The 22,109-nt window shown below is 40.0% G+C and overlaps 1 protein-coding gene across 1 annotated transcript in view; it reads right to left on the minus strand.

Annotated features, from left to right (window-relative positions):
- Positions 1-21,762, minus strand: part of elp6 (elongator acetyltransferase complex subunit 6) — a 44,011-nt gene extending 22,249 nt beyond the window's left edge. Inside the window, exons 1-3 of the mRNA XM_073048877.1 lie at positions 21,620-21,762; positions 13,488-13,566; positions 108-178 (exon numbers count right to left, since the gene is read on the minus strand). Of these exons, the coding sequence (XP_072904978.1) occupies positions 108-178; positions 13,488-13,566; positions 21,620-21,673 (204 nt within the window). The 5' untranslated portion in view covers positions 21,674-21,762. The remainder of the gene's footprint in view (positions 1-107; positions 179-13,487; positions 13,567-21,619) is intronic.
- Positions 21,763-22,109: the final 347 nt, after the last annotated feature.

The following is a 22,109-nucleotide window of genomic DNA, read 5'->3' on the forward strand; positions in this document are numbered from 1 at the left end:
CCAGGAAAAACTGTCAACAAAATTAAAAATAAAACACACCCATTCATACGCAAAAGGGAAACATTAACATTTAAAAAATTGTTGCCAAATACTTCATCCAAACTTACCAGCTTTTGGGCAACAAGACTGTAATGACTGAATGACTGAAGCAGGCCAAGAAAGCAAACTTTGCAACCTCCTGCAAAACAAATTAACATTAGGCTCAGTACTACTGAGAAAGTTTTTTTTTAATTTCCACTTTACTCCCTCAAAATGTTTTGATTTTGTTCCAAATCAGCCGCAGCTTCCAAATCCATTCCAAATATTCTACTGAAATTGAATCACAAGCTGAAAAAACACAACCTAAAGGAAATTCCACAGTCCGCCAGTCAGAATCACTTTTAACCACACCTAATATGCATACGAGCTGTACAAAATACCTGCACATACATGTTTTATTGAGATATTAAGGAATATATAGCTGCTGATAAAACAATTAGGATCAGCTTGTTCCTCATAAATTTTCCTGTAATATTGTCAAAATAAGTAACAAAAGTCCCATGAAAGTTTTAAATACTATGTGGGGGCTTGATTGAGTTGTGTCAAGGGGTTTGATTGAGCTGTGTTGAAATATTCATGCTTGGAATGCAGAACAAAGAACAACTAAAATATCAAATTAATTTATTTCTTCGCCTGTGGAATGGTTGAGTTTAGTACTTCTGGGCGGGTTGACATAAACAGGGAGGATGACTGAAAGTTATTCAAGAGTAAGAAAAGGGTAATTTGAGTGGGTGTGGGCTTGAATAGAACAGGAGCATTGACAGTTTGACTGAAAGACCAGCTTTCATGCTGCAGTTTCAACATAAACTTGTTATGTTTGTCACAGGGCTTAAACTGCTAGAACTTGCCACTAGGTTTCTGAAAGGAGCCAAGCATTCTAGTAACGTTAAACATTTAAAAAAACCTGCACACGACTGAAACCCTAAACAAAAACAGAGAATGTTGGAAATTGAAAAAAAATCTTTGAGTAGAAAAGTTTATTTTTGATGAGCATCAGGTATTAAAACAGAAAACACTGGGGGGAAAACTTGGGCAGCAATAGCGAAAAGTAGTTAATGCTTCAGGTCAACGATCCTCATTCAATACCAGGAAAGAGAAAAGAAGTTGGAGAGAGCGAAAGATGAATGAATAGAACAGAGAGAAAAACAGAGCTGTTTAAGTGGAAAGATAAAAATTCAGAAAATATTACAGGTGAATAACCTACAGTAGAACTGGCTAATTCTGTTATTAACAGAAAGAGCAAGTTATCAGAAATTTCTTTCACTTGCTGCTATCTAACCTCTGGAGTGTTTCTAACTTTTTTTTTGCTTTTAATCAAATCAGCTTCATTGAGTTGTAAAGAACATCAGAAATGTTCCTTTTCAATTTGTGGAAATAAATGTTAAAATTGTAGAAACTATCTAGGCTGAATAAGGAACCTCATTACAGATCATATTTTCTCAAAGTGTAACGTATGTAAATACAGAGGACACATTAAAGAGAACTTTGTCAAATCCTCCCTTCTAGTAACAAAATCAAGGGTGGTGAAATTCTACTTAAGTATACCCTTAAACCAGTTTAATCACTCTACCTCCTCTATGTAGCTAAGCACATAGCTACTTTCACTTGTTCCACAGGTCTAGCCACACAAATCACAATGATATTGATCAAAAATTCTAATTTCAATTCCATAGATAGCTAGAAAAGATGCATCTATTTTAAATGGATCATTTTCATTAAAGGCAAATTCATAATCATGTTTAATGAATATAGCTTCTCATCAAGGACAAATACAAAGTCATTATTTGCTATATTCCTTGCAACAGAAATATTGTGCAGAACTTTGGGAAAGCTTCCAAAACCTGAGGGAAACAACAGAACCATTGCAGAGCTCTTTGGCTTTGCTTCACATCCTTCAGTATTTTCCTGCAATGTATTACTTATTTTGATCCTATTTTAGACCATAAGACATAGGAGCAGAATTAGGCCATTTGGCCCATCGAGTCTGCTCCGCCATTCAATCATGGCTGATCCCTTTTTCTTCTCCTCCTCAACCCCAGTTCTCGGCCTTCTCCCTGTAACCTTTGATGCCATGTTCAGTCAAGAACCTATCAATATATGCCTTAAATAAACCCAATGACCTAGCCTCCACAACTGCACATGGCAACAAATTTGACAAATTCACCACCCTTTGGCTGAAGAAATTTCTCCACATCTCTGTTTTGAAAGGGCACCCCTCTATCCTGAAGCTGTGCCCTCTTGTCCAAGACTCCCCCACCATAGGAAAATTCTTTCCACATCTACTCTGTCTAGGCCTTTCAACATTTGAAAGGTTTCAATGAGATCCCCCCCTCATCCTTCTGAATTCCAGCGAGTACTGACCCAGAGCCATCAAATGTTCCTCATATGATAACTCTTTCATTCCTGGAATCTTCCTTGTGAACCTCCTCTAGACTCTGTCCAATGCCAGCACATCTTTTCAAAACTATTCACAATACTCAAAATGGAACCTCACCAGTGCCTTATAAAGCCTCAGCATCACCTCCTCCCATAGGTGCTGTCTGGCCTGCTGAGTTCTGCCAGCATTTTGTGTTTTTACTCAGCATCACATCATTGCTTTTGTATTCTAGACCTCTTGAAATGAAAGCTAACCTGGCCTTTGCCTTCCTCACCACCGACTCAACCAGCAAGTTTACCTTTAGGGTGCTCTGTTCAAGGTCTCCCAAGTCCCTTTGCATTTCAGATTTTTGGATTTTCTCCCCATTCAGAAAATAGTCCACACATTTACATCTACTACCAAAGTGCATTACCATGCATTTTCCAACACTGTATTTCATTTGCCACTTTCTTGCCTATTCTCCTAATCTTTCTTAAGTCCTTCTGCATCTTACCCATTTCCTCAACACTACCTGCCCCTCCACCAATCTTCATATCATCTGCAAACTTGGAAACAAAGTCATCTATTCCATCAACTAAATCATTGATATACAGCATGAAAAGAAATGGTCCCACCACCGACCCCTGTGGAACACTAGTCACCGGCAGCCAAACAGAAAAGGATCCTTTTATTCACACTCGCTGCCCCCTACCAATCAGCCAATGTTCTAACCATGTTAGTAACTTTTCGGTACAGTAATACCATGGGCTCTTAACTTGGTAAGCAGCCTCATGTGTGGCACCTTGTCAAAGGTCTTCCGTAAGTCCAAATATACATCTACTGCATCCCCTTTATCTATCCTACATGTAATCTTCTGAAAGAATTCCAATGAATTTGTCAGGCAGGATATTCCCTGAAGGAAACCATGCTGACTTTGTACTATCTTGACCTGTGTCACCAGGTACTCCATCACCTCATCCTTAACAATTGACTCTAATCTTCCCAACCACTGAGGTCAGGCTAACTGGTCTATAATTTCTTTTCTGCTGCCTTCCTGCTTTCTTATAAAGTGGAGTGATGTTTGCAATTCTGCAATCCTCTGACACCATGCCAGAGTCCAATAATTTTTGAAAGATCATTTCTAATGCCACCACAATCTCTAACACTACCTCTTTTTCAACCCTAGGGTGCAGTTCATCTGGTCCAGGTGACTTTTGTACTTTTAGGTCTTTCAGCTTTTTGAGCACCTTCTGCCTTGTAATAGTAACTGCACCCACTTCTCTTCCTTCACACAGCACAACATCAGGCATACTGCTAATGTCTTCCACAGTGAAGACTGATACAGCAGCCATCTCCTTGTCCCCCGTTTATTATTTCTCCTGCCTCATTTTCTAGTGGTATTATATCCACTCTCATTTCTCTTTTATTTTTAACACATCTGAAAAAAATTTAGTATCCACTTTGATATTTACCAGCTTGCTTTCCTATTTCACCTTTGCCCTTCTAATAATTTTTAGTTGCTCTTTGTAGGTTTTTAAAAACTTTCCAATCCTCTATCTTTCCCCTAATTTTTGCTTTGTTGTCTGCCCTTTCTTTTGCTTTTACAGTAGCTTTGACTTCCCTCGTCAGCCATGGTTGTACTATTTTACTGAGTATTTCTTCATTTTTGGAATACATATGTCCTGCACCTTCCCTATTTTTCCCCAGAAACGCACACCTTTGCTACTCTGCTGACATCCCTGCCAGCAGCTCCTTCCAATTTACTTTGGCCAACTCCTCTCTCATACCACTGTCATTTTCTTTACTGCACTCTTGCTGTGTCAGACTTTACTTTCTCCCTATCAAATTTCAAGTTGAACTCAGTCATATTGTGATCACTGCTTCTAAGGTTCTTTTACCTTAAGCTCCCTAATCACCGCCAATTCATTACATAACACACAATCCAGTATAGCTGATCCCCTAGTAGGCTGAATAACAAACTGCTCTAAAAAGCCACCTCTTAGGCATTCAACAAGCTCACTCTCTTGAGATCCATGACCAACCTGATCTGCCCAATCGACCTGCATGTTAAAATCTCCCATGACTACCATAACATTGTCCTTTTGACAATGTTTTTTCTATTTCCTGTTGTAATCTGTGGTCCACCTCCCAGCCACTGTTGGGAGGCCTGTGTATAACTGCCATAAATGTCCTTTTCACTTTGCAGTTTCTTAACTCAACCCACAAAGATTCAATATCTTCCGATCCTATGTCACATCTTTCCACCATTCTTTACCAGTATAGCCACACCACCTCCTCAGCCTACCTTCCTATCCCTCCAATATAACGTGTAACGATAAACATTCAGCTCTCAACTACAACCTTCAGCCACAATTCAGTGATGGCTACATCGTACCTGGCAATCTGTGATAGTGCAATAAGATCATCTCTGAATCAGAATCAGGTTTATTATCACTGGCATGTGATGTGAAATTTGTTAACTTAGCAGCAGCAGTTCAATGTAATACATAATCTAGCAGAGAGAAAAAATAATAAATAAATTTAAAAATAATAAAATCAATTGAATAGATTTTTTAAATGTGCAAAAACAGAAATACTGTATATTTTTTAAAAAGTGAGGTAGCATCCAAAGCTTCAATGTTCAATTAGGAATCAGATGGCAGAGGGGAAGAAGCTGTTCCTGAATCACTGAGTGTGTGCCTTCAGGCTTCTGTACCTCCTACCTGATGGTAACAGTGAGAAAAGGTCATGCCCTGGGTGCTGGAGGTCTTTAATAATGGACCCTGCCTTTCTGAGACACCACTCCCTAATGATGTCCTGGATACTTTGTAGACTAGTACCCAAGACAGAGCTGACTAGATTTACAACCCTCTGCAGCTTCTTTCGGTCCTGTGCAGTAGCCCCTCTGTACCAGACAGTGATGCATCCTGTCAGAATGCTCTCCACGATACAACTATAGAAGTTTTTTTGTGTATTTGTTGATATGCCGAACCTCTTCAAACTCCTAATGAAGTATAGCTGCTGCCTTGCCTTCTTTACGACTCCATCAATATGTTGGGACCAGGTTAGATCCTCAGAGACCTGGACATCCAGGAACTTCAAGCTGCTCACTCTCTCCACTTCTGATCCCTCTATAAGGATTGGTATGTGTTCCTTTGTCTTACCCTTCCTTATTCCTTATACTACACACATTCAGGTATAACACCTTGAGTACCATTATTTGCCATCCTTTCTCATTCTGCATCCCTGATATTTTGATACTCAGCCTGTTGGCTGCAACTAAGTCCCATCACTACCTGCCTTCCTGACAGTTTGACTGCAAGCTAACTTTACTTTTGACAAAGAACCTTTGCTTTGGCCTCTGATTTGTTGAGAGCCCCACATCTTCACTTTATCTGCCACTCATACCTTCCACTCCCACCATTCCACTAGTGCCAATATTAGCTCCACTAATCAAATTCTTTTCCTTTACATATTTGCCTTTTTCAAAGGTCCTGCAAATTCTTATGTATTCTGTTCTCTACCATTTTAATTCACTTGTTCCATTTTATATCAGAGAATGTATACAATATACAACTTACAATTCTTGTTCTTTGAAGAAAAAGATGAAAGGCTTGCATGCCACAATCATGTGAGTAAGGACAAAAGGAGCTAGAGAGGAAGGGAGCAATGAAAACCTTCAAAAATGTTTCTATTCACTAGCTGGTTCAATAGAAAACTCAAATACACTTTAGTATTTATGTGTGATTCCTATGTAGATTTTATCCTTACCTTTATAAGCTATGATAAGGTATGTGGGTTATGTGTACTGCAGTGCTTTAAAAGAGAAATGTCTCGTTTCTGTATACATTATATGGTTATATATGTGAAATATACACATGTATACAGGTAGATGCCAATAGACCTGGCTTGAAATACATTTTGATGAGCACATGGAGAATAAAACTTATTTTATTATCTGTTAACTTATGATAATATTACTTTACGTGTTATATGTACAGTATTGTGCATTTAGTCCGGAGGAACATTGCTTCATTTGGCTGTGCATATGTATCCAATTGAATAACAATAAACTTATGAACTTGAATTTGAGGATCACACCATTCATGTGGCAAATTTAGTCTTTCCCGTTGCAACTGAAAAGACCTCCGCTACAATTACCCCCCAATACAGTTGCTTTATTCTAATGCTGGATTCTTTACAAGGAGAAACTATACTCCACAGGAATGTTTATTTTAAAATATGACTCATGGAAAATCTGAAGAGCCTAAACAAACTTAGGCCCCTATTATATCCAATCTCCAAATAGAAGGGATGAAATCATCAACAAATCTTTAAATAAGCCACACTGAGCAGGTCTAATATTTACAGCTGATTTACTTGGAGAAGAAAGAGAAATATGAATGAGTGAATGAAAGAAAGAGGTAAAGTGAGCACAAGATTAGTCTCGGATGTGTTTGCAAAATGTATTCCATAGTCAATGCACAGTATATAAAAATCCTTACCAGGAATCCGAGGCAGCAAGCCCACAATCCACAAGGCTTGCAGATGACACTAATATTGATGGTATAAAGGACAGTGAGAAGACATCTAAAATCACAAGGATTAAGATGGTGTAGTCAACAGCAAAGAGGAAGAACAGGAATTTCTGTGGCCAGAAGCAAGATTCTAAGATAGTATGTTGTAACTTTGGTGGCAGGGTCAAGGATGTTCTGAGTGGCTGCAGGACATTCTGTAGGGGAGGGGGTGAACAGTCCATTTTTATGTATATATCCATACTAATGGCAGTTAAAAAAGATGAGGTTTTTCAAGCTGAAATTAAGGAAACAAAGTAAATTAAAAGCTAGAAAAAGGTAGTAATTTCAGGATCCCTACTAGTGCCACATGCTAGTTAGCAAAAAGAGGATGATACATCAGCTTAGTACATGGCTAGAGGAATTGTGTAAAGTGCAGAGGCTCAGACTCCTCGAACAATGGGACTAGTTCTGGAAAGGTTGGACCAGTAAAAGTTGGAAAGTTTGCACTTGGGCAGAAACAGGGCCAACATCCTGGGGGAATGTTTTCTTGTGCTGTCAAGAAGGGATTAGACAAAAAGACAAAAGAAAGGAAACCTATGATATTTGAGGCAGAGGAAAGAAAAACAAAGAAAAGGAGAGTAAAAGCACAAGTGGAAGACAGAAATGGAGGGTGAAAATCAAGTGGAACACAGTGCAAAATGATGCCAAGCAGACAAAAAGTCTTAAATGCAAATCCACAGTGGACAGCAATCTGATTAGTTACATCACAGTCTGCTGTGGAGTCTCCAGTGCACAGAATCACGAAAAGGTTGCAGAGGGTTGTAGTTCTACCAGTCCCATCACTGGCACATACTGCCCCACCACCTCCAAGAGGTATCAAGGTGGCATCCACCATTACAGACCCTCATCTTCTGAGGCATGCCCTCTTCACATCGGGGGGTTGGTACAGGAGCCTGAAGACCCACAGTCCAAGTTCTAAGAACAGCTTCTTCCCTCCACCAACAGATTCCTGAATGGCCCATGAATACTACCTTGTTATTCACCTTTTGCACCATTTATTTATTAACTTACAGTAATTCTCATGAATTCACACTGCACTGCTGTAGCAAAATAACAAATTTCACAACATATGTCAGTGATGATAAATCTGATTCTGATTCTCAGGCCTTGTGTTTAACGTGCAGAGCATTTGCAATAATGTGGATGAATTGTGAACAAAAATGGGTATAATAATTGGAATTTAGGAGAGAGAGAGAGACATGGCTAGAGCTGAATTAGGATTAGAACTGCTGCAAGTCAGTTTTTCATTTCACCTGCGCATACATGCACTTGTGCGTATGACAAAACAATACGACTGTGCAGAATATACAAGGGTGTTTACTAGTTAGGAAATTCAGGCAAAAAAAGGAAAAGGCAGTAGTGCACCTTTGCTGGTTAAAGAGGAGTTAAAGCACAACATTGTGGAAGGATACTGATTTGGATCATATCAAACCCGTATGGCTAGAGCTAAAAATACCAAGGGGCAGAAAGTACTAGTGGGAATTTTACTTGGACCTTTAAACAGTGGTAGTCCAATCACAAACACGAGAAAATCTGCAGATGCTGGAAGTCTAAACAACGCACAAAAGATGCTGGAGAAACGCAGCAGGTCAGGCAGCATCAGTGCAAAAGAGTAAACAGTCGATGTTTCAAGCCGAGACCCTTCATCGGGACTCAGTAGTGATGCTGGGGATGACATTAAATATAAAATTAGAGGCACTTACAAAAGGTAACGTCAGTAATAATGGTCCTCTTGAATCCACATGTACAGCACATTAGAAATAATAGTGGCTTTTTTAGGCCTATAGATAGAGGAACCAATCAGAAAGCAAGCAGGCCATCCCAAACTCGTCAGTGAGTAATTTAGAGATACAGCATAGTAACAGGCCCTCCCGGTCCAATGAGCAAGCACTGCCAAATTACATCCATGTGACCAAATCAGTGCACAGCTTTGGAATGTGTTAGAAAACTGGAACATCCAAAGGAACCCCATGCATTCATGGGGAGAATGTACAAACTCCTTACAGAGAGCAGCAGGAATTGAACCTGTGTCACTGGTACTGTAATACATTTTACCAACTGCTATGATATCCTGCTGCCCTCAGAAAATGGATGAATTAGCAATCTGATAGCTTTTCTCGAGGTGGCTTTGCACCATCATACAAAAGAATACTTCATTAAGATGGAAACATATGTTGTTGATTTATGTTGAAAATTCTGAGTCTAAGTGAAGGAAATTACAATAATAATGAAACCGGGGTTGGGAGAGATCAGAAATCATATTTAAGGGTTAATGTTGGACCAGCCACAGCAGGATCAGAATGGTTGAACTTCAACTGGATTTGTAAAGAATCCAAGAGAGAGAATGTATAAACTGCCCTGAAAAAGCAAAAGAGCTGAGGACAGGGAGCAGATGGGAACTGAATAAAAGGAGCATCAAAGGATTAATTGGGAGGAGGAAAGTAGAGTACGAAAACAAGCTTACACAGAACATAAAACACAACTGTAAAAGATTCTGTAGGTACACTGAGGAACAGAAATTGTGAAGGCAATCAGAAGGGGAATTTATAACGGGAAAGAAATGTCACACAAACCAAACAAATAAAAGCAAATGCTGAAAGAACACAACTAACCGAACAATATCCATGCAAGGAGAAACATCAACGTATTGGGTTAGCAATTCTTGCTCAGAACATGAGGGGCGTTGGTGGGAAGAGGAGAAAAATGAAGGGCTTTTTGGCTCTGTTTTCACAAATGAGGAAACCACAGGAAACATGAGGAAATTTAGCATGTTGTGAGGGGAGGAACTGAGGAAAGCATTTTTAGTAGAGAAATGCAGTGAAGGAAACTGGAAGGATTGAAGGCCAATAAATCCCTATGGGCTGGAAGTGAACATTCCCATAGTGATTAAGGGAATGACTATAGAAATAGTAGATTTGAAAATGAATCAGTTTCTGTAGATTGGAGGCCAATTAATATAACATCACTATTTATAAAGAAGGAAAGAAAATGGAATTATTGAACATTTACACTGACATTGGTAGTGGGAAAATTCTGTAATAGCTGAGTATTGGAAGACAGTGGTAGCAACTCTCAAAGTCAGCATGCATTTATGAAAAGGAAGATGTGCTTGACATTTCCTGGCATTTCTTGAATATGCATTTAGTTGAATGGATTGGGGGGGGGGGGGAAGAATAGATATATGGACTTTAAGAGATTAGTGTACAAAATTAAAGCATGTTATTTTGAGACCAAGATATTAGAAGCAGACAACTGATTAGCAAACAATAAGTAATCCATAGGTATAAATGGGTCTTTTTCCAAATGGTAGACAGTGAATGATGTGGTAGTGCAGCTTTTAAAAATATCCACCAAAAATTAAGATGAGAGGATTAAATGTAGATGTAATATATTCAGGTTTGTGATGACACAAATGTGGGTGGGGATTCGAGCTTTGATGAGTTTGTCGAAAGGCTGGAGTGCGGTTTGGACAGGCAAATGTCTGACCGATATGACGACATGTAAACAAATGTATATAGCTAAATGGCAATGAACTTGACTTGAGAGAAAATCCACTTTGATAGCAAAAAACAAAGGAGCAGATTATTATCAGAACAGTGGTAGATTAGTCAAGGAAGAAGTACAACATGTACTGGGTGTCATGGTACACTAATAAATGAAAATAAGCATGCATTTGCAGCAGCTGTTGAAGGAAGAATATGATATGTTGTTCTTCATAGCAGGAGGATTCGAGTACAGGAGCAGGAATGTCTTTCATCAACTGCATCTGGCTTTGATGACACTACCCTGAGTATTGTGATTTTGTCCTCATCAGAGGAAGAATATTCTTGCTATAGGGCTGGGGTTTCCAACTTGGCATCCATGGACCCCTTGCTTAATGGTATTGGTCCATGGCATAAAAAAGTTTAGGAACCCCTGCTATAGAGGGAATACAGCAAGGTTTACTAGAGTGATTCCAAAAATTCCAGGACTGACAGAGAATGAAGGATTGGGATGCTTGAGCTTATATCCACTAGAGTTTAGAGAAATTACAGAGGAACTCATTGAAGCTTAGAAAATCTAGATAGACAGAACAGAGTAAATGTAGTAAGGAAGTTCCTTTGGTAGGCTAGTCCAAAACTAAGAGTTACAGCCTAAGTATAGAAGGTAGGAATTTAGGAATTTAATAAGTTGAAATAAACTCTTCTCAGGTTTCCAGCTGGGTACAGGTATTGATTTTAACAGATGTTTCGATAACAAACTCTGCCATCTTCATGAGGAATGATGACTGGGCATGTCTAGTCCCGTGGTATTTATATCCCAGTCATTCATCCCTCCTGATTGGTTAGTCCACATCCAATCAGTTTCTGCTGTCCCACCTTGACTCTAATTAGATTAATCATTTGGCTTACCTGGAGAAATTGGTAGTAGCAGAACACACAACGGCACAAAACTACTCTGCTGCACCAATGGCTTTTGGGACCGCCTGGTGAAGGAAGTCATCGAAATAAAATTGGAGGAAAAGAATTTTAACAAAGACGAAGGTCTTGATCTAAGTAAGAACTGGAATTCAATTATAAGCAAGGTGGAACAGCGGAAACCTGGTTGGAAGAGGACTGACCAATCAGGAGGGACAGACAACAGGGGTGTTAATGCTTCTAGACTAGACAAGCCCAGGCATCATTCCCGATGAAGATGGCAGAGTTTGTCACCGTGGCTTCAGTTAAAATTGATATCTGTACCTGGCTGGAAGCCAAAGAACAGTTTATTCATCATGTATGCCATGAAAATCAGTAGATCCTTTTTCAAATAAGGAGAAACTTCTTCACAGATTGGTGAACCAGCGAAATTCTCTACCACAGACAGCAGCTGAGGAAAAATCTTTAAATATGTTCAAGGAGAAGTCTCTTTAATCTTGCAAGATCATACCTTTTATCAATTCATTTCTCCCTGCGTTCATTCCACTTTACAGCAAGTCATCTTTCTTTCCTGTTATTTTATCTTGCTTTCTTAATCATAAAACTTACCGTAGATGCCAGATTATAAGCCGCTACTTTTTTCCCACGCTTTGAACAGCTTTGAACACTGCGGCTTTTACTACGGTGCGGCTAATGCATGGTTTTTTTTCATGCCGCCAAAAACATTTTGCCTCGTAACAGTAGACCAATAAAATTGATGAGTAGTTCACAGAGGTCCAATGAAATTGTACGATAAATCAAGCGCACTTTCACAATTAAATTATTGTAAATCAGTCATTTGTACTCACCCTCATCAACATGGAAAACACTCGAAGAAAAGCATTGTGCTGCCTTTATGGCAGTTATTTAGTTTATAATATTTTTGCTTAGTAATTCATTTGTTAGTATTTTCTAGTTAAAGTTAGAAGTGTTTTAACTATATTTGTTTTCTGTACTACATCCCGGGATGCTATGATGTCACATCCGGTTTCGCCGCGTCTTGTGGGAAATACCGGTTTGCGATAAACGGGAAGGTGGGGGCGAGCGGCATTAGACCCGCGCGAGAACGCTGCTTTTAAGTTAAAGGCGATCAATAACTTTTCCTGGTAGGCTGCAGTATATATATTTTTTTACCAGTTGTTAGGAGATATTGGAATGTTGTTCGTGCACTGTTCAGTAAAAAAGTATACGCAACGTAATTTGTGTGTTACCGATACGTATGTATATTTAAAAGTAGCCGTGTTACAGGCACGGTTCGAAAAAAAGCATTTGCAATATGTATTTGTTTATGTTACCATAGAGATTTAATTAAAAGTTAAAAAATCCTCACGTGTAATATCTTTCTGTGTAAATATCTCATATTACAACGTGGGACACCTGCGGCTTAAAATCCGGTGCGGCTTGTACAAGTACAAAATTGATTTTCTTTCTAAAATTAGAGCCTGCGGCTTTTAATCAGGTGCGCTCTGTAGTACGGAATCTACGGTAATTCCAATTATTCTCACTTCTAATGAAAGGCCATCGACCTGAAAGTAGACATCTGCATACAGATACCATGGAACCTGATAGGTATTTCCAGAACTTAAATTTTAATCATAAATAAACAGTCAACATGATATATTCTTTTCAGAACAAACAGAGGCGGCTATAATGTATGTATCTGTTATCTCAATTGACCTTGGATATTCCTTGATAAACCAGCCTCCATCCATCCATCACAACACACAATAATGATGTGTCCAATCGTAAACACAAGAAAGTTGGCAGATGCTGGAAATCCAAAGCAACAGACACAAAATGCCAGAGGAACTCAGCAGGCCAGGCAGCGTCTATAGAAAAGTGCAACCAGACAATGTGTTGGGCTGAGACCCTCTTCAGGACTGAGAAGGAAGGGGGAAGATACCAGAATAAAAAGGTGGGTCAGAATAATGACATGAGCTCTTGAAATCAGCGAGATACTTATTCCACTAAAAGAACCTGTACAACCTCAGAAAGCTTCATGTGTTCAGGAGCATAGGATTTCTGGCATTCTGCACACACCAAATACAATGTTGCACCCAAGTCGGAAACACCACTCACCTTTGAGATAAAAAGAAAGGAAATGATGCACAAGGAAACTTCCATCAGTCTGCTTGTCACAAAGGAGTACACTTATTCCCTGTTTCAGAAAATAAAAGGAAAACATTAAGAGCAAGATTCCTATTTGAGTTACCTTCCACACACTCTGCGATATCTCACCATCAGAGGGAAGTTCATATCAATGTAATGAAGAAAGCAAAGGGTTGGCCGGCAGATGAGGAAGAGCAGGGCCTGAAAGGGGATAAGGATTTAGACCATAAGACAGTAAAATTAGGCCATTTCACCCATCAAGTCTGTTCTGCCATTTAAACATGGCTGATCCTTTTTTATCCCCCTCGTCAGCCCCACTCCCCAGCCTTTTTCCTAACCTTTGATGCCATGTCCAGTCAAGAACCTATCAAGCTCTGCCTTAAATACACCCGACGACCTGGCCTTCACAGCTGCCTGTGGTAATAAATTCCACAACTTCACCACCTTCTGGCAAACAAAATTTCTCCACCTGTTTTAAATGTATGCTCCTCTATCTTGAGGCTGTGCCCTCTTGTCCTAGACTCCCCCACCATGGGAAACATCCTTTCCACACCTACTCCGTCTAGGCCTTTTAACTGTTACGAAGGATGAACAACTCTGATGGGCAGAAGGGTACAGAGTTGCCCATGTTTCCCCCTCCCCTGGAAGAATTACTGTTACCACGCTGCTCATGAGAGAGAATGAGGGAGAGACAAAGATAAGAGGAAAACAAGTTGGAACATCTGCTGCTGATAAGAGAGGAGAGGAGCCATTGATTTACTGTTATGTCTTTTGGAGAGGGCTGTTTACTTGGTACTATTCTGTTCATTAAAATACCTCAGTGGACAGCCGGAGTGGGCTGGTTTGATGGGCTAAGCCATTCAAAACTGATTGACACCTGAGACCCCGTGAGTAGGGATAAAAGTGAGGTCTGGGGAGACACCCCTCAGACACACCAGGAAACACACAAGTGAGCACTGTTTAAGTGTTGGAACCCACGAGAAAAGTGTGGGGCATCGGAGACCGAACGAAGGATCGGTCAATTTTAACTCAGTGTTTATAGCGAGGTCGGTGGGGGCTTGTGTGTGTGTCCACCCTTGCATGGGTGACAAGTCCACCATAGAAGAACGGTCCAGCTAAAGGACAGAGGGGTCATAACTGTTTGCTCGCTCGCTCTTTCTCTCTCTCCAACAATTACAACACATTGACCAACAACTACCTCAGCCTACATGAACTGAACTGAACTTTATACTTTCCCATAATTCCTTATCCCCTAGACAATGATAGAACTTGTTTATTATTGATTATTATTATACCCACACTTTTAAGTTTAGTATTGCTAATGTGTATTATCTGTATATTTGCATTGTTGATATTGATTTGTATATTTTACTAATAAACACAGTTTTGAAAATAGTACCAGACTCCAACGGATACTTCTATCTTTGCTGGTAAGACACCCAGTTACGGGGTACGTAACATAACATTCAAAAGGTTTCAATGAGACCCTTTCTCATCCATCTAAATTCCAATGAGTGCAGACCCAGAGCCATCAAACGTTCCTCGTATGATAACCCTTTTATTCCTGGGATCATCCTTGTGAGCATCCTCTGGACCCCTCTAATACATCTTTTTTTATGTTGAAGAGCCCAGCATTCTTTACAATACTCAAAATGAGGCCTCACCAGTGACTTATAAAGCCTCAGCATCAGATCCTTGCTCTTGTATTCTAGACCTCTTGAAATGAATGCTAGCACGGCATTTGCCTTCCTCACCACCGACTCAACCTGCAAGTTAACCTTTAGGGTGTTCTGCACAAGGACTCCCAAGTCCCTTTGTATCGCAGATTTTTGGATTTTCTCCCCACTGAGAAAATCATTTACATGTTTATTTCTTCTACCAAAGTGCATGACCATGCATTTTCCAACAACGTATTTTATTTCCCACTTTCTTGCCCATTCTCCTAATCTGTTTAAGTCCTTCTGCAGCCTACCCGCTTCCTCAACACTACCTGCCCCTCCACCAATCTTCATATCATCTGCAAACTTGGCCACAAAGTCATCTATTCCATCATTTAAATCATTAATATACAGCATAAAAAGAAGCGGTCCCATCACCACACCCTGCGGAACACCACTAGTCACTGGCAGCCAATCAGACAAGGATCCTTTTATTCCCACTCGCTGCCCCCCTACCAATCAGCCAATGCTCTAATCATGCTAGTAACTTTCCTGTAATACCATGGGCTCTTAACTTGGTAAGCAGTCTCATGTGTGGTGCCTTGTCAAAGGTCTTCTAAAAGTCCAAATATACAACATCCACTACATCCTCTTTATCTATCCTACCTGTATTCTCCTCAAAGAATTCCAACAGGCTCGTCAGGCAAGATTTTCCAGTAAGGAAACCATGCTGACTTTGCCATATCTTGTCGTTTGTCACCAAGTACTCCATAACCTCATCCTTAACAATTGACTCCAACATCTTCCCAACCACTGAGGTCAGGCTAACTGGTCTATAATTTCCTTTCTGCTGCCTTCCTTCTTTCTCATTTTTACAATTGTTTCATCTTGCAAAGTTGTATATGACAGCTTTCGAGATTATGGATTTCACTAAGCATCTGAGGCATTCCCTTCTCTTTGTTTACATCATGATCCTTCACCTAACTCCATATTCTTTGTGGCATTCTTAAGTTAAGAGAATCGATCTAAGTTCTAAAAACCCCATTTGCCCAGATCAGCATCATTTTCCTCAGTTTCAAGCCTCTTTTTACACCAACTACGTGTGATAAATGCGGTGACCAGTTTTATTCATGAATGGCCATCTTTAATGTTAGGTCCCCAGTTCATGATACCCCCACCCCCCACAGAAACCCTCAGTCAGATTTATCCTTAGTCTCCAGTCTCAATAGGAAAAGAACCAAAAATACTGTACATCAAGATTTCACCATGGAGAGGGGTGTCCAGGAAGGTGCAGCAACTCTGGTGAAGGGGTTTGTTGTGTCCATTCTGGGGCAGATCACTCACTTTTGGTCCCCACCGGACACTCAGCTCTCACTGAGCTCCAAGCAGCTGCTTACCTGCGACTGCGTCTACACCCCGGTACACCGCTTCGACAGGTGGGCTAAACCAGGTGAGGGTAGCCGGTGGCCTCATACCCCAGTGAGATAGGGACATGTCTGTCCCAGCACGTGAAGTCACCTCCGGCAGACTGGGCGGATGAGATCTACAGTGAGATCCAACAGCACGGAAGGCAGTACTGCAACGCTCCGTAGAGAGAGAAGAACACGACAAGGCACAGAAGGCATCACAGTTGCCCAATGCAACCGAGAAAGACCCCAATTTGTGATGCCCTTTGTGTTACTTGACCTGAACTTCTGAGGTCAAGAGAGTGGAAATGCCCCGGTGCAACGGCTTTTCCATTTTAACAACTCTCCTGCACATCTTTTCTGTCATTGTCGCACACGATGGACAACCACCAAATCCATTGAGAAAGAAAAACATTATTTTACCGGTTGAAGATCTTTCATGAGCTATTAAGCTGTGCCCTGGTCATGTGAAGCCAAGAGCACATTTCAATATGAATGGTGTTACCTGTGTAACTTTTTCATGCGTAAACAGCTACTCCCATTCCCAACATCTTAAGTGACTATAATGCCTAAAGTAATACCATTATAACTGTGAAGTGATAAAGTGAGCAAACACGGGGAAATCTGCAGATGCTGGAAATTCAAACAGCACACACAAAATGCTGGTGGAACACAGCAGGCCAGGCAGCATCTATAGGAGAAGCACTGTCGACAGTGCTTCTTCCTATAGATGCTGTCTGGCCTGCTGTGTTCCATCAGCATTTTGTGTGTGCTGATAAAGTGAGCAGCCCACTTTCTGCTGGAATGCTATTTTACAATGCCAGTTACGCATTGCCTACTTCCAAACAGATTTATAATCACTCTCCTTATCCTCTCATGCCCGATCCACCTGCCATAAATATTACAAACAATCACCCCATTTACCTTAAACACACCTGTAACAAGCCAAAGCTAATCCACATACAAACATCCTCAGGGCAGTATACAAGTTGCATCAACATTTATAAAAAAAATACAGGTTGTAAACATGTGCTTCAATTAATTCACCTTTGGGATATTAAGTTTTTAAAAAGCTAAAACACTTCTCTCTCAAAGTTCCAGAAAAAAAGAGACAAAGAAAGATTCCATCAAAATTTGATAACAACAAATGGTTTTAAAAATCACTTGTCTTTTTTGAAGAAGGAACTTCAATAGTGCACATCAAGGGAAGTGGGATGAAAGAAATTAAAGACAACAGAATATAGTAGGTCACCACTGTAACATTCTACGCCACTTTCTTATCCAACAGATCTTGCTCATAAGACTGACATTGTGACAAGGAACAGCACTGATTAAAAATTACAACAACAGTAAGGAGATTAGCATTTAACAAAAACTAACCAGCCAGGTGAAAGAGCCAGGCTAAGACTGCACTGAGAGGGCGCAGCTAATTTCTGACCATCAGGAAATGAAGAAATCATGGAGCCCTGAAAAAGTCTGATAAGAGTAGAAATTTGGAAGGTATTGAGTAGGCTTCGAAATTAAATTTATCACATGACACACAAACCAGTAAGTGGTAAACGTAGCACAGTAACTTCTTTCTGATCAAGTGACCAACATCAAATGGAAAATCCTACAGAAAATGGTGGATACAGCCCAGCCCATCACAGACAAAGTCCTCTCTACTGGTGAATACATTCACATGGAGCATGGCCACAGGAAATCTGTGTCTATGATCAACCAACCCCACTATTCAGACCATACCCTCTTCTCGCTACTACTATCGGGCAGGAGATACAGGAGCCTTGAAATGGCATGAATAGCAGAACTTATCACTACTCTGCACTGATTCTATGACCTACAGACTCACTTTAAAGAACTCTTTTGCAACTCATGCTTTTTTTATTTGGACAGTTTGTCTTCTTTTGCACATTAACTGTTTGTCAGTCTTTATCTGCACATGTATAGTTCTTCATAAAATTCTATTACATTTCCTTTTTCCTGTAAACACTTCCAAGAAAAGAAAGCCAAGGTAGTATATGGTAATACGTGCATACTTTGATAATACCTTTACTTTGAACTTTAAAAGCCTGGACACCATGAATATTCTTCAAAGTTCTAAATTCTCCTTGATTTCTTTCTATATTGTGAAACAAGTTTGTGGAGCTATCTACAGCAGCACCAAGTGGCCAGATTTGAATGTCACAACAAAAATTAGTATTGAAAAATATTGTGGAGCCTTAGAAGCCAAGACAAAAGCTGAAAACCAACCAAGTTACATAGAGTGGAATTAGGAGGAAGTAAATACAAAACAAGAAAGATATATATTGTGCTTACAGAGTTTTTTTGGTAACTTCTCAAATTTCTCTTGGTGAGCTTTCATTGGTCTTGAACTTTTCTATCAATCACCTCATACATCTCCTGCTCCATCTTTTCTCACCCTTGCAGTTGATCCGTAACTTTTTCATAACTGACAATGAGCAATGTATCTGAAGTATTAGCTCCACTTTTCTCAATTGATCTTGTGTTTACTGATTTTATTTTATTTCTTTACTTGAAGGAGAGTATTACAAGTTATGTTCTTCTTTAACAAGATCGAGTCATTTTGAGGCAATATACCTGGATGCAATAAGAGCCAACGTGTAACAAAAATGCCATTGTAGCATGGCGGTTGCTGGGCGGTTCGGCTCGTTGGACCGAAGGACCTGCTCAGCACTGTATCTCAAAAAAAATAAAAATAGCCATCAAAGGAACGTTGGAAGGAAGGTAAAGAATTCACTACAAGTATAAGAAAGGGTCAACGTGAACCAGTATTTAATGATCTAGGAAGAGATGGTCGATTGTTAAGGTGGGTGGGGTGCAGTTGTGATGTTATTGGTGTGAAAAAATCCCAATATCCCGGATTTGAAACAGAAACAAAACACTAAGATGGAGATAACTGAGCAGATTTGAGGAATGCAGATGACAATTCAAGAAAGGACACTGACTATCTTTAATCTTCACAGTAATTCTGGATAGGGAAGTTTACAGTAATAAATGCATGCAGCATCAGGACTTAATCCAAATCATCAACCATTCCTCTTCTTCCACAGGTTCTGCCCAACCTTCTGATTTCCTCCAGCTCTCTTTCTTTAACATTAACTCTCTTCAAGGTGATGCCAAATCTGCTGAATACTTCCAGCATTTTCTGTTTGATCAGTTAAAAGATTTTAGACATTCCACATATAAAAGCCATAGGGAACATAGAGAATATCTCTACATTCAGATTAGACTGATAAGCAATTAAATTTGGTCAGAAGACCAAGACTACATAACCAAAAAGTAGTACACATTAAATTTAACTTATGATACTAAGTATGAAGAGGTAAAGAAAATGCAAATAGTTATTTTGTGTAGTCTGTGGGCCAGTTACAAAGATCAATTTAAATTCCTGTCAAGATTGTGACTAGGAAGATATGGAGCAACTTCATAATAGTAGTGCACCAGTAAGTGCGACTTGGGACACTGGAGTTCAGAGTTCAATTCCGCGATTTCCTGTACAGTTTGGATGTTCCTCCTGTGAACGTGTGAGTTTCCTCTGGGTGCTCTGGCTTCATTCACAAAGACGTACCCCAGTTAGTAGTTTAACTGGACATTGTAAATTGTCCTGTAATTAGGCCAGCGTTAACTAGGTTGGTTGCTGAGTGGTGTGGCTCACTGGGTTGGAAGGGCCTGTTCCTCACTGTCTCTAAAATAAAATAGTGCAGAGTCAAAGCAGAAGATGTACTGCAATGGAGAGTCTTGAGGAAAACACCATTGTACATTTGAAATGATCTACTGTGGACTTAATGACTGCCTGTATGCTATAGTTCTAAAGCAGATAAGGATGCCAAGATATCAGAATGACAACAGAAAATAGCCTTGAATTTTCTAATAATTTTCTGTATTGTAATATTTTGTATTTTAGGATCTCCTAATCTTAAATGAGGCTCACAGTTTGTCTCATTGTGACCAGCTGCAGAAATAATATTCATATAGAGCATAAGATGCTATGGCATCCTAGAAATGCAGTATTAATTAATTTTGACAAAAATCACAGCAAATGTTGGACAAGTGGCCAATAAATATCTTGGTCAAATGCAAGAACTTTAAGCACAGCTGTATAAAAGAGAATTAGGTAAAGTGTGAATACAGTTTAAGATTTTTGAGATCAAGGTAGCTGAAAGCACAAGCACCGATCACAAAGTAAAGAAAATTAGCTACAGGTAGGGGAACAAATATTTCAATAGTAAATTGAAACATATTAAGGCACAGTGAAAAACTAGCTTAGCATGCCGTCCATACAGATCAGTTCATGGAGATAGTACATGGGAGAGCAACAACAAAAAGCAGAATAAAGTGTTACACATACAGAGAAAATGCAATGCAGGTAGACTATAGGGGCAAGACCTTAATGAGTTAGAATGTGAGGTCAAAAGTCCATGTTATTTTACTGGCGGGCCGTTCAGTCGTCTTAGATGCTGTCCTTGAGCCTGGAAAGATGTATTTTCAAGTTTTTTAATATGTTCTGCCTGATGGAAGAAGAGAGAATGTCTAGGAAGAGTAGTAATTCAATCACAAACAACAAAAAATCTGCAGGTGTTGGAAATCCGAGCAACACACACAAAATGCTGTTGCAGCTCAGCAGGCCGAAGGGTTTCGGCCCGAAACGTCGGCTATACTCTTTTCCATTGATGCTGCCTGGCCTGCTGAGATCCTCCAGCATTTTGTGTGTGTCTAGGAAAAGTAGGGCTTTTGATTAGATTGGCTGCTTTATCAAGGCAGCAAAAGACATGAGTCCACAGAGGGAAACTGCTTTACGTGACGTGCTGGGCTGTGTCTACAATTTCCTGCAGTTTTGGGCACAACTCTAGTTTCCACAACTAGAGGAGCGACTGAGTTAGAGAAGGTCATGCTTTCTCTAATTCCCACCGCGGCCCTAGAAAAGCTCAATTCTGCCGCCAATCCCGGTTTAATCAGTGCATTCCCCACACCCCAACACATTCTGCAGGAAGCCTGGAACGGTAAGAGAGCTCATTACCTGCTCACACGTTTCGGGAGTTGTATTAAGAATATTATTCAGTTCTTGAAACATCTTTAAAGCAACCGGACTCTTAACTTCAATTGCAAACTACACCAGCCAATATAACACATACATCAGCCTGACAGATAACAGCTCAATAGTCTCACGTGATCCCATCAATGTATCCAATCAGCGAGCTGACGTAACCTCAACGACCAATGTCGCCGAGTGACGGAATTCCATGCGTAAAACGTATCGTGGAAGCGCAAGCATGTGGCCGTACTGCGGGGTGATTTTAATTTTAAGTGTCGAAGTGCTCGTGAGGTTAAAATATGTCCCGAGTTATAGTTTTAGTTTTTTTAATATATATCATGTAAACAAGGAACTGCTAACCGATTTTCAGCACCTTCAGTCCAATCCCCCAGCGGAAACCAGCAACCATTCAGCTTTCCGCGTTGTGTAAACCATGACAACCTCCATGCTCAAACAGTAACCGGAAAGTCAGAGT

Source organism: Hemitrygon akajei, chromosome 1 (genome assembly GCF_048418815.1).
Source record: "Hemitrygon akajei chromosome 1, sHemAka1.3, whole genome shotgun sequence".
Taxonomy (NCBI): domain Eukaryota; kingdom Metazoa; phylum Chordata; class Chondrichthyes; order Myliobatiformes; family Dasyatidae; genus Hemitrygon; species Hemitrygon akajei.